The sequence below is a fragment of the Hyperoodon ampullatus genome (assembly GCF_949752795.1).
Source record: "Hyperoodon ampullatus genome assembly, chromosome: 6".
Classification (NCBI taxonomy): Eukaryota; Metazoa; Chordata; class Mammalia; order Artiodactyla; family Ziphiidae; genus Hyperoodon; species Hyperoodon ampullatus.
Window position 1 is genome coordinate 57,088,702 of NC_136919.1, and position 27,475 is coordinate 57,116,176.

General features: G+C 39.3%; 1 protein-coding gene across 2 annotated transcripts in view; it reads left to right on the top strand.

Annotated features, from left to right (window-relative positions):
• Nucleotides 1-16,705: 16,705 nt before the first annotated feature.
• Nucleotides 16,706-27,475, top strand: part of MLLT3 (MLLT3 super elongation complex subunit) — a gene marked incomplete at both ends in the record, with an annotated part of 257,568 nt that continues 246,798 nt past the window's right edge. Inside the window, one exon of one of the 2 annotated variants that reach the window (XM_079706509.1) lies at nucleotides 16,706-16,880. In XM_079706509.1, coding sequence (XP_079562635.1) covers nucleotides 16,784-16,880 — 97 coding nt within the window. Of the gene's footprint in view, nucleotides 16,881-16,914; nucleotides 17,156-27,475 lie in introns of those variants that run through there. The other variant, XM_079706508.1, reaches the window with a different exon arrangement.

The following is a 27,475-nucleotide window of genomic DNA, read 5'->3' on the forward strand; positions in this document are numbered from 1 at the left end:
GAGTCTGTCATACAGAGTGAAGTAAGTCACAAAGAGAAAGACAAATACCGTATGCTAACACATATATATGGAATTTAAAAAAAAAAAAATGTCATGAAGAACCTAGGGGTAAAACGGGAATAAAGACACAGACCTACTTGAGAATGGACTTGAGGATATGGGGAAGGGGAAGGGTAAGCTGTGACAAAGGGAAAGAGAGGCATGGACATATATACACTACCAAACGTAAGGTAGATAGATAGTGGGAAGCAGCCGCAGAGCACAGGGAGATCAGCTCGGTGCTTTGTGACCGCCTGGAGGGGTGGGATGGGGAGGGTGGGAGGGAGGGAGATGCATGAGGGAGGGGATGTGGGAACAGATGTATACGTGTGACTGATTCACTTTGTTATAAAGCAGAAACTAATTAAAAAAAAAAAAGTTAATATTTGTAAAGTGCTTATAACAGTTTCTGGCATACATAAGTATTTGTTAAATTAAAAAATTAAGAAAGTCATAATTTTCCCCTGGGCAAAATCTCAGTGTCCATGCATTGCTTGTATTTTCTGCCATTATTTTAGGGACTCACAACAGTGAGTTTCTCATTTCTCTATGCATTTGCATATACATGTAGAGACATTCTGACTAATCAACTTTTTACTGTCAGATTTTCACATGTAACAATACATACTCAAAAACAACATTTTCATAGTAATGTTGAATGACAAAATGGTATTATGTAAAGTGATGTGAATAATAAAGAAGGACCGCTGATTGTTAAGAATGTCCTCCAAACCCCTGACCCTCTTTCCTTTCTACTCTCTTGCTATTTTGAACAAAGCTCCATTATAGTAATTACTGTATTGTATTAGAATTGTATGTCTATTACCACAGGAGAGAGGATGTGCAAGGGGTAGCACGTGCACAAAGGGAGTGCCTGCACTGCAGCTGACAGAAGGGAAGGAAAAGACAGCGTGGTCAGGGGGCTGTTAACACCAGAAGTGAGAGACCCAGTGATTAGCAGACCCCCACCCGTCAGTATAGCCACACCTCCTCCAATGGAGGGGAGTGGCTAATCTAATCCAGATTCTAGAGAAGGCAATAGGAAGTGTTCACTCCCAGAGTCCACCAAAATGAAAAAGATGGATGGATTAGGGATTTTTCTCCCCGCTCACAGCCTTTTGACTAAGAGACCCCGCCTTTAAAATATTTGTTAATGGACTTCCCTGGTGGCGCAGTGGTTAAGGATCCGCCTGCCTGTGCAGGGGACACGGGTTCAAGCCCTGGTCCGGGAAAATCCCACATGCCGCGGAGCAACTAAGCCCGTGTGCCACAACTACTTACTGAGCCTGCGCTCTAGAGCCCAGGAGCCACAACTACTGAGCCCGCGTGCCACAGCCACTATGCCTGTGTGTTGGAGCCCGTGCTCCGCAACAAGAGAAGCCACCGCAATGAGAAGCCCACGCACCACAAAGAGTAGCCCCTACTCACCTCAGCTAGAGAAAGCCCGCACACAGCAACAAAGACCCGACGCAGACATAAATAAATAAATAAATTTATAAAAAATAAATAAAAGAAGAGTTTTCATATTTTAAAAAAATTTTTAAAATAAAATAACAAGGCCTTCCCTGGTGGCGCAGTGGTTGAGTGTCTGCCTGCCAATGCAGGGGACACGGGTTCGTGCCCCGATCGGGGAAAATTCCACATGCCGTGGAGCAGCTAGGCCCGTGAGCCATGGCCGCTGGGCCTGTGCGTCTGGAGCCTGTGCTCCACAACGGGAGAGGCCACAGCAGCGAGAGGCCCGCATACGACAAAAAAATTAAAAAATAAAAAAAATAAAATAACAAGATCTTTAGGTTTTACTTGAACCCCTTGAAAAGGACCCATAGATACCCAGTACTTCTTAAAATCCTCCCTTTCTTCTCTGACTGTTCTACTCAGTGAGGCAGCCCAGCCCTGATCTCCCTAAACTCTGTACCCAGTTCTTCATTCCACTACTTTCACTCACAAATCTAGGGGCATTTGTTCCTACTCCACTTTTCCTTATTATACAGACTGACTTAGTTGCTTGGCTAAAGTGTTGCCACCTCCTAAAAATATTCTTATGTTCTATATCCGTGCTGTCCTTCCAATTTGCTAGCACCATTGTGGTTTCTGAGCACTTGAGATGTGGCTAATCCAATTCGAAATATACTGCAAGTATATATACACCGAACTTCAAAGACATAGTATGAAAAAAGGATGTAAAATATCTCATTAATAATTTTTCTATTGCCTACATATTAAAGTGATAATATTTTGAATATTTTGGGTTAAATAAAATACATTATTAAAATTAATTTCATGTTTCTTTTTCCTTTTGAAAATGTATCCACTAAAACATTAAAAATTACATATGTGGCTCACATTACATTTCTATTGGACAGTACAGTTTCAGATCAGGGGTCAGCAAACTTTTTCTGTAAAGGGCTAGGTGGAAAATATTTAAGGCTTTGTGGGCCATATGGTCTCTGTCACAACTACTCCATTCTGCCCTTGTAGCATAAAAGCAGCCATAGATAATACATAAACTATAGAGCTCCACTGTGTTTCAATAACTTTATAGACACTGAAATTTGAATTTCAAACAATTTTCACGTGTCATGAAATATACTTTAACATTTTTATTTATTTAAAAATATAAAAGCTTTTTTTTTTTTTTAAGCTCAGAAGGCTTGAAACCTGATTGGTCTCCTGTTGGCCATAGCTTGCCCACCATAGATTAACTACATCTGTTCTATGTCAACAATGGGATCCTAGGGATAAGATTATCTTCGCTACCCCAGAAAAGGCCTCAAAGACTAGGCTGGTTGAATAAATGGGTGAAATTCAGAGGGCAGAATTATAGGTAAACGGAGGAGGATAACCTAGTCTAATGGGGCAGCCTGGACTCAGTGTCAACTGAGTTGATGTTCAGATATGTGAGCCTTGGGTGGCCAGATCTTCTGACTTTTTTTTTCCCAGGAGAAACAGGGGATTCAGATTGTATGGAAAATTTTCCAATTACTAGTTTTTTCCCCCCGCTTCTTATATAATTCCCCCACCACAGTTTTATTCTTTGTGAAAACATATTCTTTCCTGAAAAATGGATTTTAAATGACTAGTAGATGAGAAGTGTCTTGGCTCAAACAAGGCCCAATTTTTATTTTAGTTTTACTGTGATTGTTTCACAGAGAATGAGTACTTAGAAAACTGTGTGTGTTCTCTGAAGGAAAAAAAAATTCCAACATGAAAACTGACTTGGGGGCTTAAAAAATACTGCTTTCACCTTTGGTTTAACAGTTATTTAGGGGCCATCTTTATTTCTAGTTTAAATAAATTTTATTTTATTTTATTATTTTATTTATTTATTTATTTGCAGTACGCGGGCTTCTCACCACTGTGGCCTCTCCCGCCGCGGAGCACAGGCTCCGGATACGCAGGCCCAGTGGCCATGGCTCACGGGCCCAGCCGCTCCGTGGCATGTGGGATCCTCCCGGACCAGGGCACGAACCCACATCCCCTGCATCGGCAGACGAACTCTCAACCACTGCGCCACCAGGGAAGCCCTAAATAAATTTTATACTATTAGCTTAATGAAAAGTTATTCTGAAAAAAATTTTTTCTATTCCCACAATAGAATAAGATGTCCCAAATTTGTTATTTGGGGAAAGTCTGCCACTTGGAGACAACTTCTTGATGTCAAAGAACTTCCTTTTTGAGAAATGTGCTTGGCTCAGAATCACTTATGCTCCCCAGTTTTGCCTAGTGGGCTTGCTTATACCCAAGAGCTAAATCATTTTATCTTTTTTTAAAAAATAAATTTATTTATTTATTTTTGGCTGCATTGGGTCTTCATTGCTGCACATGGGCTTTCTCTAGTTGCAGTGGGGGGCTACTCTTCGTTGCGGTGCACAGGCTTCTCACTGCGGTGGCTTCTCTTATTGCAGAACATGGGCTCTAGAGCGCAGGCTCAGTAGATGTGGTGCACGGGCTTAGTTGCTCCACAGCATGTGGGATCTTCCTGGTCCAGGGCTCGAACCCGTGTCCCCTGCATTGGCAGGTGGATTCTCAACCACTGCACCCTCAGGGAAGCCCAGAAATCATTTTATCTTTGACATTAAGGAGTAGTTTAGTCAACTTATATTTAGGTTAAAACTTTTAAGAGGAAAAAAATCTGCTAAGATTGATTTAATTCTGTTTTGTAGCATTTTTCATGCATATTCATATGAGTTCGGTGAACTCTTGACTCCAGACGTGACGTGTAAAATTAAATAATGAAGCCTCTGCAATTACCTTCAGACCTAATTTTTCAAGGTTTCTACCCATGAAACACAAAGTAGCTTTTGAAAATGACCAATTTTATTAAATTTGTGGGTGCGGTGGGGAGAGTGAAGTTAAAAACTGCTGCTATAATAAAACCAGACCAAGATTGTTTTAATTTATCCCAACTGGAAAAATGAAGTTGGGTGCACTTCAGCCTTGATGGCATTTGTTCATAAAGACAGAACCCTGTGTAGGGATAAATAGCTTGCTTCTCCATTCCCAAGTTGTTTTGAATTCCAACTGTGCCCATGATATCTTATTCATACTGTTTCTTGTTTTTTAACAAGTAGATTTAGTCCAGGAAATATATCGTCTTGAGGAACTCAAAAACTAAATACTTGTACATTTTTCAACATTGCCTTTTAGCAGATTTTCTTATTTCTCTACATAGTTCCAAGTATTTCTTTCCTGTGCCTTCTCTTTTTTCTTCTATCTTTCTCTCTCCTTTAACCAACATTATTCCACCCAAATTGCCTTCCCAACATTACTCCACCCAAATTGCCTTCATTACTCCACCCAAATTGCCTTCCCAATTGAATTCTATCTAAAACTGCAAAGTTTAATTCCATGTGTGCTTTACATATAATAGGTGTACAATAAATATCTGTTAAAAAATAAAGCTGTTAGGGAAACTGGTTTTTCTTTCCTGTGCCACACTTTTCTAATATATTCCATCAACAGTTTTACAGATTGGTGGATCTAGGAGTAGAAGCAATGTCATCCACTTATATGGTAACTGCCAGTTTTACTTTTAATAAGGATTAGAGGGATCATAATTTCTTTCCATTCTTCCCAAAATAAAACAACAAAAATCAAAGCCTTGAGTGTCTGACAGTGAAAACATTTGTACCAAGTTGGTGAGTCAAGGAAAACAAAAAATGATTTGAGATATTTTGTGTTGTGGCCTGGAAACTCTCTTTACATCATTTAGCTGCCAAGTGCAAATGACCTCTGCCTTCATGCTCAACTGAAGTTTTGGCTTGTAGATCAGTGTGTTAGCTCTCTAATCAAAATATCGGGAGTATGGCAGGATCAGTACACAGTTTTAAGTATGGGTTTGTATAGGAGAATTAAAAGTCTTAGCTGAAGGAAAAGTTAAGAGGTATGACATCTCTGAAGGACACCCTGGTACCTTTTGTTTACAGAGTAAACAGTTTGGGTAAGAACCACAGTATAACAACTAATTAACTGAGAAACTATATGGACTGTGTTATATGCAGTCATAACTACCACATTGGGGTTACTGAATAAAAATCAAAATCTGTCTTTAAAATCTTTACCCTTAGAGTAAAAAGAATTTTTCTACAATAAAGTTATTCTATTTATAATTCCCATACATTTTGTTTTGTGGTTTAGTATGGATTATTTTTTTTCTTAAAGTGATTTGGATTTATCTTGTTTATGTGTTCTTTATTTTGGAGGGGTTTTTTTTCTCCACTTATTTCTCTCAATGACCTTCTCTGCCCCTGACTGACATTTTAGGGAATGAGTGGTGACTTTGTGCACTCTCTCTCAAGTTTGGAACGGAAACACACAGCTCTCCACCTTGTTCCTATTTTGTCTACTCTTACCCCATTCCTCTCTCTGGTACATGGTTGGCAAAAAAAATCCCCATAAGGATCCTGGCCCTAAAAATGAGAGCCTGAAGAGTAATTTATTAATCTGTTATTCGTTCAGAACAGCTGGCCAATCTTTAGACATTGCATTGCCTGTTCTGGATCAAGAAAAGGTCCTATTCCTGATTCTGAGAAGTGCTAACCTGACAGGTGTCAGAGGTAGGTGACCTTTAAAGAAAATATTAACTGGGAACAAAAGCATTAGATGGTTTCTAAATGAGCCAAGGCTACTCATCCAGCTGCCCTTGAGCAGTAAAAAAGGAAAGTCAGTGCATTAAACACCGGGTCAGTGATAAAAGCCATGAAAAAAAAATCTTTCTAAGTTAGGCAATGCTGATATTGGCAGTCCTTGAATACTATTAAACACACACACACACACACTCCTTTTTGAGAAATGCTTAATGGAGCACAATTAAGCGGTCTGTAGAATTGAATGACCTTTAAATTGCTGTAATCTCGTGAGGGAAACCTTTCACATACAGCATCTACTTTTGAAAGAACATTCACATGAAAATATTGTCACTAATTCAGCAGGGCATGCCAGACCCATGTCCTGTGTCTTGCTCCCTTTCGGAGCCCTTCTTTGCCAGAAAAGCTGAGATCACTAAAGATGCTGACCTCAAACATATCAGTCAACCAAAAGCCATCACACTTTTATAATTCAAAAACAAATTTGGTGATGAGCAGAAAGGGGAGATTATAAAGCCTCAAAGGGCCAAAAAAAAATTCTGACCTTCTAGCTTTTCTTTCAAACAAAATCCTTTAGATTATAATATTTTCTCTCCTCATTTTCCCTATTTTTGTTCTTGTTAAGCAATTTTTTTTTTTTTTAGAAAACAAAAAGACATGCTGTTGAAAAACCATATACTGAACTGTGAACTCAGAAATTAGTTTTGAATCTTGAGGATCATTTTCCCCCTAAAACTTATATTTTGAAAAAAAAAATCTACAGGAAAGGTAGTACAATGATCACCTCAATTCATTTGCGTTCTCTCTTGCTCTCAATTTATAACTATGTATAACTTTATGGATGTATTTATTATTTTGATTGATCTACTTGAGAGTAAGTTATAAGTTACAGACATCACAACACTTTCCTAAACACTTCAGCATGTATTTCCTAAGAACTAGGAGAGTCTTCTATATAACCACAAAGCCATTAGCACATCCACTTAATTTAACCTTGATATCATATATATAGTACATATTCAAATTTCCCCAATTGTTCCAGGAATTTCCTGTCTATTTTATTGTTTGTGTTAGTTTTTGGATCTAGAATCTAGTTAACTATTAAGTATTGTATTTAGTTGTCATGTTTTTTTAGTTGCCTTTAGTCTGGAATATTTCCTCACTTTTTTTTTAAGGCGAGAAGTCAGTTATGATACTGATTTTTGAAGAATCCAGGCTAGTTACCTTGTAAAGTGTCTCACATGACCTGGATTTGTCTGATTGCTTCCTCACAGTTAGATGCAAACACTTTGGGCAGGAATACAACACGGGTGATGCTACATGCTTTTCATTGCATCATATCAAGAGGCATATGATGTCAGCTCATCTCATTATTGGTGATGTTAAGTCTGATCACTTGGTTAAGTGATGTCCAGCAGATTTCTCCATTGTAAAGACTCTTTTCTCCCTTTGTAATTAATATGTAATATGTGGAATGATGCAATGAGCCATTGTATCATTGTGAATAATATTGTCTCCAAAAATCTTTCATTCTATACATTCGATACATATTGGTGAGCCTTGACTAAATCTATTACTGCGTTGGTTGCTGCAAAATAATGATTTTTCAAACTCTATCATTCCTTTTACGTATATTAATTAGCTAGTATTTTTCTATAAGGAGACGCTTTTCTTTTTACCTGCTCGTTAATTTTTTTAAAGTACCGTTACAGACGCATAGATTCTTTTTGAGACTCAGATTGTCCCAAATTGACTAACTGGAGCCCTTAGAAATGAAATTTTGATTTGGAAGTACTCTCAGTACTTGTTTGTGACCTTAGTAAATAATTCCAACCTCCCTTTCCTTGTTTCTTTCTTTCTTTCTTTCTTTCTTTCTTTCTTTCTTTCTTTCTTTCTTTCTTTCTTTCCTTCCTTCTTTCCTTCCTTTCTTTCTTTCTTAAGGATTACTGCCAATGTCATGGCTAAATCTTTTTTCTTTCTTAAATAGAGATGTAAATGAATAACAAGGGTTTATTGTTAAGTGCTTAATAACATCTTTTATTTTTTGTAACAACCTGTCAGCTCTAAGGCAATAATTATGAAATGACTTGAAATAAATAATGGTGTTAAAGGCATCCTATGCTTGTATCCTGAGTTTTCAAAGGACCAAGAACAGTGGCTGACCTTCAATGGACAGCCAATAAAAGTTAATTGAATGCATTGAATTAATAATAAAACCAAAATGTCAAAGTCATGAAGCAGAAGCCAAAAGATTGAAATAATATATATTAAGGTCTAATTGTATAGAAATAAGTAAACTTCTTTTCTATTCACAAGTGACTTTTATCTCCTTGTTAAAACTTGAAATTTCCCCCAAATTGCTACCAGTACAGTTCAGAAGATAGTCCTTCCCAGAGAAAGACAAATACTGTATGTTATCACTTACATGTGGAATCCAAAGAATAGAACAAATGAATGAATGTAACAAAACAGAAACAGACTCACATACAGAAAACAAACTAGGGGTTACCAGTAAGGGGAGGAATGGGGAGGAGCAAGATAGGGGTAGGGGATTATAAAGTACAGACTACTATATAAAAACAAGAATATATTGCATAGCACAGGAAATATAGCCAATATTTTATAATAACTTTAATTGTAGTATAACCTATGAAAACATTGAATCACTATGTTGTACACCTGAAACCAATATAATATTGTAAGTCAACTATACTTTAATTAAAAAAAAATCATCCTTCCCTAACTTTCCCTTATTTGATTTCGTGAAGAATACATAATAAAACTATGTAATTAGTAATAGCCTCTAGGAGTTCTTTTTTTTTTTTTTTTTTTTGCCGTATGCGGGCCTCTCACTGTTGTGGCCTCTCCCATTGTGGAGCACAGGCTCCAGACGCGCAGGCTCAGAGGCCATGGCTCACGGGCCCAGCCGCTCCGCGGCATGTGGGATCTTCCCGGACCGGGGCATGAACCCGCGTCCCCTGCCTCGGCACGCAGACTCTCAACCACTGCACCACCAGGGAAGCCCTAGGAGTTCTTTTAATTCAGCACACTGGTAAATGAATATTCCTTCTTTCTTATCAATTTGTGTTGCTTCCTAGATCAATAGTTTTTTGCCAGATCACTCCATCTCTGGGATAACAAATTGCTTATAAAAATTAGAAAGTGGGGTCCAAAAGAGGCATGTGGACTAATACACAAGCTTTTCTGTGAGAAAAGCTAGGAATGGAAATTGACAAATTAGATGCAGTCATGCACATTTTGTATAATTAAAAAAAAACCTGACTCTAACATAAATTTACATTAAAAAAAACCCACACATAAATTGTGTCATTGTAGATTATCTACAAAGTGGATAATATGCTCATGGATCATTCAGAGCTGACTGTAAATAGTTTAACTCAACCAGGATACTTGATCCTATCAGAAAATAGTAAATCACTCACTTCTTAGAGGCTTAGTATTATTTTCAAACCACTCTCAAACCATTTAATACATGGAAGGGAGTAATTTCTTCTTCCTAAATTTCTCTGGCAGTTTTAATTGAAGTTTGACCTGTCAACATTAGTTCATAGGCCCAATATGTTATTTTTTCATTTTTACCAAATAAGGCAAAATATAATTTATGATTTTAGGATAAAGTGATTATTTTAACTCTCCATTCTTAATGTGTGAATGGGAGAGGTGAAATCATATATAAAAAGAGAATTTACACTGGAAATCAAGGAGGTCCAATCATTATCTAAAGAAAGATAGGAAATTGTACAGTAGCCTTTGAAGAGATGCCAGAGATACATAAAGATAGAGCAAAATGATCTACTTTTTAGATAGACTGTTTTATAGCACGCAGTTTCAATTTACCATGTATTTTACCTATAAATATTTCACTGGGATTCTTGTATATATTAGGAAGACATTTTCAATCATACTATATCAACTGACCTCCAATATTTATCTTGTTTCATATTGTTGGTCTTATATAACATCCTTGATTAATTTTCAGGCCTTGAGGTGATATTTATTAAATTAGGGATGCAGCCCACTAAATTAATAAATTATTATTGTGGAGGCATTCTTGTCTTCTGAATGTATAAGTGCACTGCTTAAATTACTCTCAGGGAATAATTTACACATGAAGAGGCTCTGGTGGTTAAAAAAGCTTTATGTATTTCTTATCTCTGGAAATAGTCTTGGACTAGGTGCTTAATTGGGTATCAAAGCAATTGTTTTTTCAAAGTGGTAATGATTTGTACTATTCGGTGGTTCCCAATACACTATCCTAGAACTGTGAATTAAATATAATGTTAAAAAATAACATTTTGAACCAAAAATTTCCATAAGAAACAGAGATTCTGTCTCAAATGAGAAAATAGGCTCATGATCCTGAAAAGGCTTAGTAAGCTTTCTTTCATTGTGAGATTTCTTTTTTTCTTAAAATAGCTGCAATAAAGTGAACATGGAAAACACTTCAGATCAAGGAAAAAGAAATTAGACCTTGGCTGCTGTTGCAAAAAAGATATTACTCCCCTCCCACCTTATTTTAAGTATTAAAAGGTAGCATTGAGGGCAATGCCCCTGGGCTTCTAATCTTGTGCCACTCTTTTTCTTGTCCTTGGGCTGTTTGTGTCAAATTTGTACGCTGCTTGCTTATGTGTGACACACATCTCTATCCCAAATGTAGGCATTATAAAATTTTAAAAAAGATGTGGTTTTGGTAAAACATTTCCCTTGGGTCATAAACTCTGTGACAGCAGGAACCCTGTCATTCTTATATTCTTAGAGATTAATTCTGTGCCTGGCACATGGAATAAGAGAAATATCATTTTGGTGAATGAATGTATGGGTGAAATACACAGAAAAAGTGCACTATTATGGACAAAAATCCTTAATTATTCTGAGTCTAATATTTGCAAGATGTTTGGTTATGTCTGTCCCATTATCTGTTTTTTTTCCCCTGCTTATTCTTCCTTTTCCCCCAAAATCCAGACAGCAAAGAATGAGCAATGGTTAATTTTAATTGATTTGATTATTTAAGTTTGTACATCAGTAATCTATCACAAGTAAGTAAAATTCTATTGAGAAGCAACCACTGCTCCTTGACACCCTAATGACTCTTTAAAGGAGCTATATTGTGCTAGAAACATCCAAACTGGCCTCAACTTCTAACTAAACAAACCAATTGCAAATAAAAGGACTGGAGCCAAAATGACGGTGTAGGGCAGTGGCAATGGTGGTGGCAGTGCTTAGGAGTTAATATCCATCCCAGACACCATCTTCTTTTATTCTTCATCAAACATTTTATTTGATATGATGGTGTCAATTGCTTTTCTTTTCTGCTCCTCAAAACTAACCCTATGGTGCTTCACACTGTGCTAAGTACTACAGTATGAATTTTGGTATGATAATTGCTTTTTGTATAAATAAATGGTTTTATCCTCATCACTTCCATTTAATTTCTTTTTTTTTGGTATTTAGAACTGACAAAATTCGTCTCAAATTTTATTTGCAAACTCCTTTTTATAATTAAAAAGAATACTTTCTATAATTACATTGTCAAGTACCCAAAAAATTGTTTCACATTTGTACCTCACTTAAAGTGCAAGGATCTTCAGATGTGCTGGGTACATAATTAATCTGCTGTTATTTCTGTTTTGAATCCTTTTAATTAATAGACAGCTTGTTAGAATAGACTATAAATAATATATCAAAAGACTGGCATAAATTCCTTTGCCCAAAAGTTGAATCTACATTATTCATGGTTGTGTTATCTTTCCTTTTTTCCCCCTCCTTGTCCTTTTGTTGCAAAGAGGTCACGTAAGGACGTCCGTGGAAGGGCTCCGTGCGCCATCTACTGACGAAATCTATATTTCCACTGTCTGGAGAAAGAAAAGAATTACACCTCCGGTTTTTAAAGCAGTCTCTGAGAAAGGAGGAGTAATGGCAAAAGACATTCTCTGACTCTCTGGCTTATTGGTGACTCCCGTAATAAATCCAAATTCAGCAAATACATAATTCAGAAAGGAGACATCAGTCCCTCAGCGCGAGTACGAGTTATAGAGAGAATCCCAAGACATCCCGGTTGGCATTGGAAGAAGTTAGCCAAACCCTGAAGTCAACTCAAACGAAGAATGGATTGTTTTTTTTCACCTGTGTGCTAAGCTAGACTCGCTGCCTAATGGTTGCCACTTTATAAGAAACGGCTTTATTTTTTTTTAATTTTTATTGGAGTAGAGTTGATTTACAATGTGTTAGTTTCCTGTACAGCAAAGTGAATCAGTTATACATATACATATATCTGCTCTTTTTTAGATTCTTTTCCCTTATAGGTCATTACAGAGTACTGAGTAGAGTTCCCTGTGCTATACAGTAGGTCCTTATTAGTTATCTATTTTATATATAGTAGTGTGTATATGTCAATCCCAATCTCCCAATTTATCCCTCCCCCCTGCTTTCCCCCCTGGTAATAAGTCAGAGAAAGACAAATATCATATGGTATCGCTTATATGTGGAAACTCATTTGCTTTTCAGCAGTCACTTTCAATGTCTTGCCTGAAAGGAGGGTGTCCCGTAGGAATGGTAAGCCATGTGGCAGGTCTTTTCAGGGAGGGGGCTTTATCTGGCACCCCTAAATCATGGCATATAGGAAGCTCCTACTTTATTCTTCCCCGCACAAGGCCATGTAAGATGGTAAGAATGCAGTGGAAAAGGGGGAATTTTCCAGGTTTAATTCAGAAGGAACAAAGCACAGGTGGCCCCAGAGCAGGGACCCTTCCAGCCCCACCCCATCATGATACACTTCACCAGCTTGGGCAGAAACAGGAAGTAGGTGAGGGCAACACAGAGCCCTGTGAATGTGACCAGGGCACCAAAGAAATGGCTTTATTAATGGCACATCCAGATAACCATCAGTTTCCTATCTTATTATTCCAAAGGACTTCTCTCCAGTTTGATTATTTTATTTAAAAATTAAATAATGCATAGCAAGTAGTTCCATCCTTCACGTAGATCCTAACACATAGCTCGTCAATGTGTATGTAAACTTAGTCCTTATACACACAGACACAACTACACGTACACCTACAAGATGACACGCATCAATGTACATGTGGGTCAGTTGCGAAATCTAAGCTCTTGGACTTGGATTAAAATGTTTCTATCTTCAACTGTTCTCTCCATTATATACTAAATCCAGTAAAAGGGTGGGAGGAATTGGAGTCCACAGGTAAAAGAAGCTTTCTTGGTTGTAGGTGGGAGGGAGAGAGCAGAGTATCAGTTTTAGGGCTTTAAACCACTTGAATCGGAGGCTTGCACTGGAAATTAAAATTGGCCCGAAGCGGTCCGATGTGATGTGGGTTATCTTCGCGTAAGCAGCTGGGAGAACTGACAAATTAACGTAGAGGATCCCGGATGCCCCAGCTAACCTCCTTCCCCCTATATCGCTCTCTTTAATCCAAGGGCCCAGACAACTTGCTTTCGTGGTTTGAAGAAAGACAAAACGAAAAGAAGCAAGAAAGTTGAGCCAAAAAATAAAAGAGAGGCAAGTAAAGAGGGAAGGCAGGGAGAAGAGAATGAAGCCAAGAGAAAGATTCAGAAAGAAGTTGGGAGGTAGGAAAAAGGGGAGAAAAGGAAGAAGATAAAGAGAGCAAAAAAGGAATGAGGGCAAAGAAGATGCAAGGATCCTTCTTTAACGAACCGAAGTTACACACATATTTCACTTTCAAATCAGTTGTCTAGATCTTATCCGTTTCCTTTCTAAAGGTTGTCTGTGCTGCTAAGGGAAGCTAGTCAGTACTCCTACCCCGCCCCACGCGTGGCTGCGCTGTTCTGTCCCCGGCCACCGAGACCAAGTACAACCCGAGTGGAAACCTTTGCAGGAGCGCGGCTCTGGGAACACTCCTGCGACTGGTTATCACCCGGGAGCCTAACAGGATTAATACCCAGAGATGGATTACGTTGGCTGTCACCAATACGCCTAAAGATTATAATCCAATTTATGCACATTACAGCCAGTGTTAACTTTATCTGCTATTTTAAGACTCCCAGTTGCCCCGCGCGTCCTTAGAGGACAATTTGCCACGTTCTTATGCAACCCAGCAGGCTGTCTGGAGTGGGAGCTTCCCCAAGAAAACTCCCAGCTTGGTCCCCGAGGATCTGCACCCAGCACTCCCAGGTATCTCGCTTTCACCTGGGCACCGCTTTGTGGTGCATCCCAGCCGGGGATTACCAACACGGGAGGCGTTCCCTGGGAAGGAACTAGCCTTCTAGTTTCTCTCTCTTGTTCATTTCATTTTAAAATTTTCGGTGGCGGTGGCAGTGGCAGAAGGGCGGGGGTGAGTGGATGGGGAAGGGGGCCAGGGAATTGTTGCCGGTTATAACCGTCTCAGCGACTGCTTTTAGATGCTTGTTTGTAAGGGTGGCATTTCTCTCGCTCTGTCTTTAAATAAGTTTGTTTGGGTGTGAGTTCTTGCCTTTTCAGCACAAAACCATAAAAAGACGTGGTGGAAAGTGAAAGAAAGCCCCCTCCCTCCCCCGAGCGTGCTAACTAACGCCAAAGACTTGATTTAACACCCCTTCTCCGGAGGCTGGGGGCTCTAGGCAGTGGCTACATTCCAGCAGTTTTAATCCGTTTTTTATTGTAGGGCGAGAGGAGTTTACACAGGGTCTGGGATGGCCCCCCAGCTGGCCGCTCTCCCTACTCCAGCGCCCCTTCCCCGCCCTTCTCCCTACTTCCCCCCACCCCCCAGCAGGAACCTGTTACTTTAAGCGAGGCGTTCCAGTGTGGCGGTGCGGGCTGCCGGGGTTTCGGGTGGGTGGCCGGTGATTGGCTCTTTCGAGCTCCCCCTGGCTCGCTCGCTCGGCCTCCCCGCCCGCTCCGCCCCGCCCGCGCGCCCTCCCTCCGCCCCGTGAGGCTCGGAGCCCCGGTGTCAGGCGCCACGGCGCATGCTCCGGAATCTCATCCTCTGGCCCTGGAGCTGCTGCTGCTGCTGCTGCTGCTGCTTTTGCTTTTGGGGCTGAGTTTAATAAGCGATCGAGCGAGCGAGCAAGCGAACGCGGGGGGAAAAAGGCAGAGAATGTCCGCCATCTACCCTCCGCTCCTGGGCGCGCTCTCATTCATAGCAGCCTCTTCATGAATTACAGCTGAGGGGGGCGGGGGAGGGGGGTACCACACAACACCCCAGCAAACCTCCGGGCCCCCAGGCATGGCTAGCTCGGTAAGTACATGCAAAAATAATAATAAAAGACCCCCACCCCCCGCCTTTCCTCCCTCGCCCTGCGCCGCCGCCGCCGCAGCCCAGACAGCGCCAGCGCTCCGCGGTTCCAATTAGAGAAAGGTTGGTACGGCTTGCAGGGAGCTGCTGCCTCTCCCTCAGCCTCCGCTCCCCTCCCTCCCTCCCCCCCCCCCGGCGCGCGCACACACACACACATACACACTCACACACTAACACACACTCGCCCCTCCACCCCCCGCGCCTCCCTCCTCGCCTCTCTTTGCAATCGCAAGAAGCGCACTCTCGCTCACACGCGCGCACTCACACACACACTCACACACGGTGGAAGGAGGCGAATAATAACTCAGCCATATTTCAGCTGCCGCCGCCGCCGGGAGCCGCGGGCACAGTCCGGGGACGCGGCGAGCAGCCTCGCCGGCCGCTACGATGGTGCGTTCTCCGCGGCGCGCGAGTGTGAGCCGGAGTGTGCGGGCTGACAGCGGCGGGGCCGCACGCAACTTTGCCCCCGCGCCGGGCTGTGCGCAGTCGGGGCTCGGCGGCTGTCCGTCCGCCGCCCTGCCTTTCTGAATTTCATTTTTGGGGGGAGGTACTTTGGGGCCACTTTGGCTCTTGGAAGTGTGTTGCGGGGGCTCTCTTAGGCTGGCCTCGCCTATCGCGTGGGGCTTTTCGCTGGGGGGGGTGCGGGGTGCCTTAAGTTATGGACGCCTCGGCGTGTTTTCCTGCGGGCGTGTGTGTGTGCGTGCGTGTGTGTGTGTGACGACGTCTCACTTTTGTTGTGCACGAACCCCGTGGTAAGAGCACGGGAGTTTGTGCCCATCGGCGGAGGCTGCCTGTAGTTTCCATTCCGCCTGGCACAGCGCTCCACACGCACGCACACACACACGTACACAAAGACTTCTCGGCGTGTGCCTGTCGCCGCGGCACTTTCGGGGTGGGGGCTCGCCAGAACCCCCCTCGGGGGTCCCAGTTACCTCCCCTCCCACGCCGGGCAACCGCCCGGGCATCGCCTCCTAATTGTCTCTAATTTGTTTCCGATGCATTCGTTGTCGTGCTTGTAGTGGATGAGCGTGCTCGCCCCTCTTTACCCCCCAACAACCGGACCCCCCTTCCCGATCTGGGGTAACATTCCGTTACAATCCCGGCGGGTGTGGATGCGGGCCCGGGGGCGTGTATTTGGGGGTGTGGGGTGTGCGCGCCCACGCGCGTGAAACGTGGATGCAGAGGGCACCGCCGTTTCCTTTTATGTGCGTTTCAAGAAGGAGGAAAAAAAATGTCAGGCGCAATGTTCAGTGTCGAACGGTCGCCTTCCTGTTGTTCACGGTTGTCTCTCCTCCCCCCTGCCCGCAGTGTGCCGTGCAGGTGAAGCTGGAGCTGGGGCACCGCGCCCAGGTGAGGAAAAAACCCACCGTGGAAGGCTTCACCCACGACTGGATGGTGTTCGTGCGCGGGCCGGAGCACAGTAACATACAGCACTTTGTGGAGAAAGTCGTCTTCCACTTGCACGAAAGCTTTCCTAGGCCAAAAAGAGGTAGGGCTCGAATACAAAAGGAGCTTGATAAAAAATGTCTTGGCTGGAGGAGGAAACAATCGCTTGGCCCGGGCGGTCCCCCTGCCCCTCTCCCCGCCCCCCGCGTCGCGCTCGCTGGCGTAGCTCGGGACCGGGGTGCGCGGCGCCGCGCTGGCCAGGTCCCCGCTCCCGCCCGCGCGCGCGCCACTTCGGCTCCGTGAAAGTCACCGCAGAGAAAGGACTGTCAGGTGTCGAGTGTTTATTCATCCCAAGCCAGTCCTCGTCGGTCCTCTGGGGTTAGCCGCGGGTTCTGCGGGGAAGGTGCAATTAGTTGTTGGGTTTGGAGGCGTGGGGAGCGGGGCTGGAGGGAATAAACAGCTTGCGCCTTTTTTTTTTTTAACCTGGAGAAATTGAGATTTACCTGTGTTGTTAGCAGAGGATGCATGGGATGTACTGATTGTTCCGTCTTGAGAAGTCGCCTGTCTTTAGGGTCTTCTCTGCCTTCCTCCTGTGTATGAGGCTTTAGGTACCAGTTGTCATAGACTTTTCTTTTTGTGGGTTAGCCACCCCGACCTCCCACCGTCAGGATTTTACGTTCGGTTGGGGGGGGGCACTTACTGGTCCCTAGCTCCCCGATGGTACTTGGTTGCTCATTCGATTTTGAGCAGCGTTCAGAAGTGTCTGCCCCATGTGATCTGCAGGGAAGAGAGTCCCTGCAAAGGTCGAAGCTAAGTTTCAGAGCAACGGTGTTGTCTTGCCTTCTGCTTCATTCCTTCCTCACCTTGGTTTTTAGCCTTGGTGTCTGGTTTGCATAATTCTGCTCAGCCTCTGCGGTCCCAAACATTTTCCATAAAGGACAGTTTTGAAAAAAGAGGAACAGAGTGTTATTTTACAAGAAATTTAAAGAGGGTTTGAGAAATCTCCATTTCTGTTCCCTTCAGCCTCTGGAAAGCTACTGTCTGGTTGTTTTAGTTGGATTAGTGGAGGTAACAGTACAAATACAATAAGGTGCTTTGTTTGTGAGCAGGTTTATTTATCTAAGTCGACACAATGGTTAGTAGTTATCTTCCATTTGATCCGTAATCTTTATTGGCATCTAGAACTCCTGCAGTTTCTTAGCTTAACATCATAATAAATCCATTCTGCTTAGAGCTACGTAGAAATTATTGAACATTCAGGGGCTTGAATAAAGAAAGGAGAAATGCTCTGTGCCTTAGAGGTGGCAGAGGTTTATGTTAATGCTTATTTTTGTTTCCAGAGCTCTTGTAATGGGACTTAGGATTGTATGTTTTGCCTATAGTGGTTTGTTTTATAGCTGCTCTTGAAAACTCAAACAGTTGAATTTGATATGCTTTGCTGGATGGTTAATAAATGAATCCAGCATCTAAGAGAGGGGTAAGGATATGCATGGTCTATCGGAAATAACATTTAGATTTTGTTAGCATTTTATATCAGAATATAGCCAGAGATATTATACTTAAATTTTCCTCCAAACTGTAATAAGATGAGTATTGTCAAGTTTCTGTCATTATGTGAGGTTGGGTTTGATGCTTTTTGGAATCTCGCTTTCCCTTTTCCATGTGTCCATAGAGCCACAGCAGAGGAGTTTAAACAAAAGAAACCACCTTCTAAGATCCTTTGTACACACTGTTAGAAATACTTGCTGTTGTACATTTCAAGGTGAAATACCCTTAACAACAACAACAACAAAAGCAATATTTATTATATTAGGAAAACTAAGCCAGCTGGCCGAAGATGTAGCTCTTAAGATAACTTTGTTTAGGCACCTTAACAATCAACAAATTGACACTATGAAATTAAAGATGACCAACCTCTCCATATTTCACCACTGTTTGTCTGCTTCAATGAGTGTGTGTGTGTGTGTGTGTGTGTGTGTGTGTGTGTGTGTGTGTGGTGACGTTTCCTTTTATTTCCCACACTTAATGATTTTCTGTCCAGCCTGAGGGTACATGAGAGTGCTGTCTGTACAGCCCACACCTGGGAGTTTTGTTGCTAGGTGTGGTAAGCGGCTTGATAACACTGATGTCTTCTCAGATGCCTCTAGTGAGAGATGTCTGCTTGTTGGTTGGGCTCTTCAATTTTTATTCTCAACTGTGGAGTTTCTTTATGTAGCCTATAAGCCATTGTTTCAAAATGTTTATTTTTGGATTTTTATTTGTATGTGTGCTTCCCATGATGTGACAAGTCCTGGGAAAAATGCCAGCTTACATAGCCCAGGAGAGACCTTGTCATACTGTAATTACACATGATTCAGATTGCAAGAGAAGGTTTCTCTGTTCATTGGGAATAGTTAGTTGTAAATTAAGGTAACACCAAACATGCCACTTAATCCTGGGACTTATTTTTTGGCTTATAAGGTCTTTTGAAATGATAAGAATAAATACAGAATAAGAATGCCAGGCATTTCTAAGTCTACTTCCATACTTTTTTAAGGTGTTATATTTTTGATATTATGGTCTATAAATAGGAGGATTGCAAATGGGAGAAACTGCAAAAATGATTTTGTGAAAAATCTGAGTTACAAGAAATGCACGTACTGTAAACTGTAAATGGCTATTAATAATGACAATTTAAATCACTTTCAATATATATGGTAGTTGATAAACAGAAGTGGGCTTAGATCTGAGGATGAACTGCTCAAGCCACAAAAATGGATGAGTTCTTAGTTTCATAAATCTTTGGTTTGGAAAAGCGAATTGATTTTCAGGTTGATTTCCTTTATTTCACAGTAATATGAGAACTTGTAGAGGAGGAAATTACAGTAAGTTCAACTTGTTGCCCAGTGAGAATTATGTATACAATTTCAGAATTGAGCTAATTGGACTTGAATTAATAAGGTTTTACTCTGTCCTAAAGACAGTTTCAATTTAAAACTACTAGCACAAAGTCCTAAAAGAAGATTTTGATGAAATAGTGAAGGCTGGAATAGCCATTAGCCATTACAGAATCGGCAGGTCAAACTATAATGCATTTTAAAACTATCTACTTGCAAAAAAAGACTATATTTTATTTATTAGTATCAAAGATTTATAATAGTCTGATATGACTGAAATGAAGTCATATTCAAAACATTTCATTTAAAATATTAATGTTTTCATTTTCAGCATGATGTGAATTTGAGTGAACTTTCTTTCCAATTATTGCCATCCTTACTATTGCAATCTGTTCCACTGACATTTATGATACGAAATCTGTTGCTTATTATTTTCTGTAAGCTAATTTGGCCACTGGTATGATTTGATAGCTTTTTATTTGTAGCCTTAGTCCTTTGAGTGGGCAGATAAAGCATGATAAATTTACACTTATAACTTTCCTTTGATTTAAGTGTTTGAGCCCAGCTTTACTGTGTAGTTCTCATTTGTGTTAAATAGTTTTCCAAAATAATTTGAATAACTTTTTATCAGGGTATCTAAAATTTGAGGGGTTACTAGTTGAAAATATGATGTGCACCTGAAGTGTTTTCTCTCCTGAGGTATTTTAAAGGTTTATGGAAAAAACAAAGATGGGTGACTGTACTGACACATTCAGTGAGTCTTATGAGATTTGTGTAGAGTTCTGTATGGGATTAAGATGACCAGTGAGAACAGTTTTACAACTTGACATTTTGAAGCAACATAAAGTATAATTCACCAATTAAAAAGCTGAATTGCTGGAGGAAATCTCATGTGTGATTAGTGAGAATGTAAATTGGGCACGGACATTTTGGAGGGCATTTGGCAAAATCTGTTAAGATTTTAAATGTTTATACACATCGACCCAGCAATTTTAATTCTAGGTATTTTCTAACAGATACGGTGTCACAAATCCACAAAGTTACAGCATATTTTTTGTGACTCTATTTTGATAGCAAACATTTGGAAGCAAGCCATAGAAGGGACCTCAGTTGGGTACAGTTAGATCATGGTAATCTATTAAAAAAGAGGGTAAATCTATTTGTAGATAAAGAAAGATCTTCAAGAGATGGTAGGTGAAATAAGGCAAGTAGCTAAATCACTGTGATCCCATTTTAAAAATGTGTTTATACAGATAAAAAGTATGTGTGTGTATGTGTGTAAATAAATAAATTCTGCATGAATGGGCACCAAACTTTTACTAATAATTTTCTTAAGTGGGTGCTATGGTATTGGTGGTGATGAGAAGTTTTTTTTTTTTGTAGTGTTTGATTTTTTTAAATAAATGTTAATTCTTTACATTTAAAGCATTCCAATGAGCACTTATTACTTTTTAAGATGAAAACACAAGAGTAAAGGCCCAATATACGCTACAGCCTTTCAGAGAGGGATTACCATGTAGCTCTCTAAAAGTGACCTTGAACTGTCTTGGGTAGATATCGTTGCCCAGTGATAATTAGGGTTAGGAATTTCTATGTAAATTGTATCTATTAATATTGACTATATTCAAAATTAACCAGAAATAGTTTGAACAAATTACTTATTAATTTGTTTAAAGATAACAACCATCAACCTATTAGGTTAGCACATAAATACTATTTTAATGAAAAATTATTTTCTAAAACAAAAAGAAGAGTGAGAAGAGTGACATCATTTATTTTTGTGTGTGTGTGCAAATCTCTTTAACATTTTGCTTAATAGAAGACAACTGGGTCTGCTTATGTCTTTTATATTCAGTCTGTTGTGTTATCACACATCATGTAGCCTCTGGAAAACTCCACTGTACACTCAGGAGAGAATGAGAGTAAAAATGGCAAATAGTGTCTTAGAGTTGTTATGAAAATAGCTTTAATTTTGCCAGTTCCTGGAAAAGATTTTGGGCACCCTGCGGTCCCCAGACTTGTTCTCAGAGAACCTGTAATATAAAATATTCAACTTACAACCTGGCACAGATAAACTGCCCTGTTATGTGGAAGCTAATTTTCTTTGTAACCATTATTATTGTTGCTAATAAAAATACTTGGGCTTCCCTGGTGGCGCAGTGGTTGAGAGTCCGCCTGCCGATGCAGGGGACACGGGTTTGTGCCCCGGTCCGGGAAGATCCCACATGCCGCGGAGCGGCTGGACCTGTGAGCCATGGCCACTGAGCCTGCGTGTTCGGAGCCTGTGCTCCGCAACGGGAGAGGCCACAGCGGTCAGAGGCCCGTGTACCACAAAAAAAAAAAAAAAAAAAAAAAATATATATATATATATATATATATATATATATATATATATACACACATACCCATTTCCTAGAAAGAGAAAAGATAAATCTTCCAAGGTATTTGCATGGTTAAATTCCAGTGTAACAATTATCTAGTGATTTTTTTTCCTAAAAGGAAAATCCAAACTTGGTTTTACTGGCTATATTTTACAGTTAACATTACTGTCCATTTTATGGTGCAGAAGCCTTTTACATCTATTATTTTAGGTAACCCTCTGTAGAAGTACCTCTGGGAGGTAGATAGGGCAGGGGGATCCGTTGGTTTCATAATTTTTCTTTAAAGATTTTTTGTTCCTTCTCTTTGTTCTTTGAAGTTTCCTTCTAATGGTCTTCCATGGACCAACCTTAGCCCTTTAGCTCTTTTCCTGGTCATCTATTACAGATGATCCCCAGTACTTAACACAGCTTTTACAGTTCTAAGATGTGGAGCTTTTTTTGTTTTTTATCTCTTAGTGACTTAAGTCTTCAAAAGAGAACTTGGATAGTTTAGATATTTGGGAATGGGGGGAATCGTTAAACACAATTATAGCAATTATGTAATTAAGCAAGGACTCGATATGTTACTGAACTTACTGGACTTTAATCTTTATTGTCCAGACTTCAGGATATTTTTGATCGCTAAAACAATGTTTCACACTGTCCTAATGGAAATAATATAGAATTCTGTGGGTTTTTTCCCCTTGGTTTTTATACTTTCTTTTTGTTTTTATGTTTTCACTACTCAGTGAAGCAGCTAACATGTAGAAGGAGAGGTTCTCTTGTCTCAGTGATACAAATGAATATTCTTTTAAAACATTTTATTTTGTATGTATGTGGCCAGAGTGTCTTTACTTCCTTCTTTTCCTCATAATGTATATTTTAATGCTTTAATCTTCTATTCTCTTGTATTTTGTGGTTCTCCTTATTCTTGTTTTTAGTGCTGTATTCACTTTGGGGAATATAATTTGTCTGAAAAGAGTTTTTGCATAAATAATTTCCCACTGATGATATTACAGGTAATTGACAAGTTTTTGTTATGTTATAGATCATAGAAATTGAGAAATTACATTGTACAATTCAGCTTTTATGAAGAATGCAAACATTAATTTTTTTACATGCAAATGAAAATTGTGTTTTCTAATTTATACATATGTGTTCACTGTAGAAAAACCAAACCATAGAAATATAAAGAAGGAGTTACCAGAAAATTCTTCATAGATAACCATAATTAATATTTTGGTAGGCTTCTTTTTATATTTATGTATACACACAAATATAAATTAACTTTAAATTAAGATTAATTCATTCCACAAGTGTTTTTTGGAGCTCCTATTATGTGTCTAGAATACTTCTAGGAGTTGGGGATGAAATACAGATGAGCATTCCTACCCTTGTGGTATGTGGTGGGATATCTTTTTAAAGCTGAATTTGATGGTATCACATTAAATATAGATTTATTTATTTGAACATTTATATTGTTCTTAGTTTTAATTTGTTATGAATAATGCTATGATGAACATCCTTGATATTCATTTTAATGGTTTTTCCAATAATTTCCTTATGTATATAGATTTTACATTTTGATATTCATTACCAAACTTCCCTTCAAAAAGATTGTACCAGTTTATACTTCCCTAGGAGTTGGGAGACTGCCCATTTCCCCACGTGGTTGCCAATACTGGGGATTAAAAGATTTTTTTTTTAATCTTTGCCAATCTGCTGCATGAAATGATACCTCATTTTTATTTGCATTTATTTGATTAGTAATGCCACATATCTTTATGTGTTTATATATTTACCATTGCTGTTTGTGATATGCTTGTTTTGTGCCCTTTTTGTATTTCTGAAAAAAAAAAAGGCAGGGGGTGTATAGGAAAATACAAAGGGAAGAATGATAGAACAAACATTCAGATCCCCACTGCCAAGAATGAACAGATGTTTGCATTTTATCATGTTTGATTCCTTGTTGATTTTTAGGGAATCAAGTATTATAGATGTGGCTCAAGTGTTTAAATATTTCCCAACCTTTTCTTCCAACTCTTCAGCCTTTTTCCCATCTATTTATGTACATTTGTACATTTATATTGCTACAGGTAGTAGTATATTGTGTCTTAAAATCTTCATGAAAAGTATCATACTGGGTGAATCATTTTTTTCAACTGAAATATAACTCATATACCATAAAATTCACCCCTTTAAAATGTAAAATTCAGTGTTTTTTTAGTATATTCATAAGATTGTGCAACAATTACTATGTAATTCCAGAACATTTCCTTGAGTAAATAATTTTGCATCTTGCTTTTCCCCCGTACTCAATATGTTTTTGAACCTTTTGCCATTTCATCTTTAGAGAGCCAACTCATTCCCTTTCATTTTTTCTGCTTAGTATTTTGTTGTAGGAGTATGTTCTGTGCTTACTTTTCTGTTCTTCTGTTAAGGACTATATAGGTCATTTTCTGTTCTGTGCAGTGAATATCTTTGTACTTGTTACCTTGTACAAATGAAAAAGATTTTGGATATAGGCCTAGAATACCAGTTGTGTGTGTGTTTCCATTTGCATTAGACATTGTCAGATTGCTCCACAAAGTAGATGTGACAGTTCATACTCTGTCAGGGAATGAGCATCATTTTCTCCTCGTCTTTGCCAATGTAGGATATTTTAAGATTTGTTATTTTTGATATTAGTTGAAATACGGTGTCTTTTTGTTTTCATTTGCATTTCTCTGCTTCCTAACGGGGTTAAACATTTTCTATATGTTTACTGACCATTTAGATTTCCTCTTTATTGACTTCTTTTTATATCCTTTGTCTTAAAAAAAAAAGAAGAAGATTGGGAAGTTTGTCTTTTTCTTATCTGTGGGATGTTAATCCTTTGTTATTTGTGTGGAAAACATCTTGTCCCATTTTTGTTTCTGTTTCTTGTAGCCTAATGTATGGTATCTTTTTGTCATACATAAGTTTTTAATTTTGTCAAATTGATCTGTTTTATTTTGTTGTCCTGTCTGGTTTTGGGGTTTTGTTGAAGAATATAATTTGTGGGCATGGTAATGTGCTTAACCAATAGGCTTCATATGTGTAGGATACAGTGAAAGGACTGGAGGAGATGTAAATAACAGAAAGAGAAGGTCCCTGCCTTCAGTGTGCTTGTGTCTTTCAAAGCTGGAAAGGACACTTGAGATTCTTCATCTTTGTTTACCCTCTCATTTTACTTTTAATCGGAAGCCTAGAAATGTGAAGTGATCTTGCATGTAGACACAATGAGTCACAAGTATGCTGGTGCAAAGATAACTAGTAATAAATGGTGGTAAATGTTTACTTTTGAAACACTGAGTAATTATTCACTTATATTAGCAGACACATGTTCAGCCATAACTGCTTTTGTAGACATGATCTAGGACTTAATTAAGTGGTGGTAACCATGGTAGGTACTATTTAAAAGGAAGAGGTTCTCTAGCTACTTTCAGGCAAAATCAAATTCATTTTATGGATTAATTGAAGGTTTTCCTTTGAGATTAAATCATTAGGAAAAATTGTGACGGAATGGTAGGTGTTCCCTGATATGTTGTACCCCCTCCATCATAAGATTGCAGTTCCTTAAAGGATGCAAAACATTGTGTTAAGAAATAATGTTGCATGACCTAATCCTTTTAACTTAAGTGTGTTAAGTTTGTAGTGACTGAGGCCTGAAGAAGGCTTCAATTCCGTTTATCATGGAATTTCTAAAAAGATAAGGCTAGCATCTGGGTGTGATTTAGCTGGTATGTAGTAGTTAACGATTAACTTTTTGGATAAAATCAAGGCACCATCATTTTTTTATGAAAGAAAATTATGGCTTATCTTGAACTTAATTCTGAGGGCCATTTATTTAAAATAATGTTCATAAGTGATTATAAAGATGATCAGTTGAATTTAATTAGTTACTACCCATGTTAGAAGATTGCTATTCTCAGAGCCAAATAAATTTTAATATATTTAATTTTGCCAAACATGAATTTTTTTCTTTGTTCCTTTCCAGCAGAAATCATTAGTTGGTTATTTTCCCATCAATACCAGGCCAAATGTTATGTGCATGTATTGATTTTTAAAAGCAAAATATACATTAACAATTTCCTAAAATATTAATATAATAACAGTGGCCTAGACAGTAGAGAGATTTACTTTCTTCTTAATGTTTCTGGATATAAATTTAGTCTGCGTGATGCCTTTAATTTTTACAGATAGGTTTTATGCTCTCCTTCCCCTTTCCTCTCAGGGTGGTGCCGGGGAAGATTAACGTCAGATTATTCCAGGTGTCTATTTATTTTGGTAAGCATTTATAACATTTTGAGTGTTTAAAAGCAAGGTTCATTGTAGACTTCATGTCATCCATACCTTTTACCCGAAATACTCCATTCATACGAGTTGCTGCATAATGAAAGCTTTCTTTGTGTTGAAGAAATATTCTTCTATTTTACAAAATGTTTTTTTTCGTTTGAGTTCTCTCCTTGTTCCTATAATATAAGCAGCTGTTTTGTACTGACTGTTATTGAAAAACAGAGAGTCAGGCTATTGGGATTTGGTTGCTTTTAGTGGGATAGGTTATGCAAAATGTTGACATAGCTCCAGATTGTCTTATCAGAGATGCTTGTTTTATGACTTTTCCTACCTGTGCCCACAAGTAGCACAGAGCAGTGGGCAGCTACTTTCCTCATCGTATGGAGCACCAGGCACGCATTACATGTTTCAGCCAGTCCAGCACTCACCTCTCCTTGTGTATGTATCTATTGTTCCTGCTGTGTTGCATTAGAGTTACACATCCAAGGAGATGGGACATATAGTATCACTGTGGATAGTACTCATACTCATACTCATACTCATCAATATAGTCTATAGACAGTAGACTTTTTGGGCAAAAGTATAACATCAAAGAGGATATCACAAGTCAGAAAGAGTTTGAGAATCCTGATTTAAGCATCCCCTTTTCTAAGTGATAAATTATTACTCTGTCTTCTGAAACTTATTTCTTCCGTACCTCTAATAACTGGCTTTGTGTAAAGAGAACCACCACTTGAATTCAGCAGGAAACATTGTGTCCGCTGAGAATCACATTTTCTAGAATGGGTTTTAGCTTATTAGTTATAGGCAAAAATGAATTTTTCTCCTCTTCTATCTTTCCTCCCTTATTCTTTCTTACCTACTCCAAGTGCTTGTTTAAAAGCTGGACACAAATTTGAGCAACTTGGACAGGTCTATCATTTTTTTACTACTTAATCCATGAAATACAACTAGCCTTTTACCTTTAAAAATAGGAGTCAGATGTATTCCAGTAACTGGTACGAGCAGTATTTAGCAGTGCAGCAGGAAAGGCCCTGGCCTGGGAGGCAAAAGGGATGTGTTTGGACTGAGTAAGCTCTGTGTTTGGGCTTTTCCAGCTCTGAAGTATTATTTTTCCTTAGTTTTTAAAAAAGGATAAATTCTGA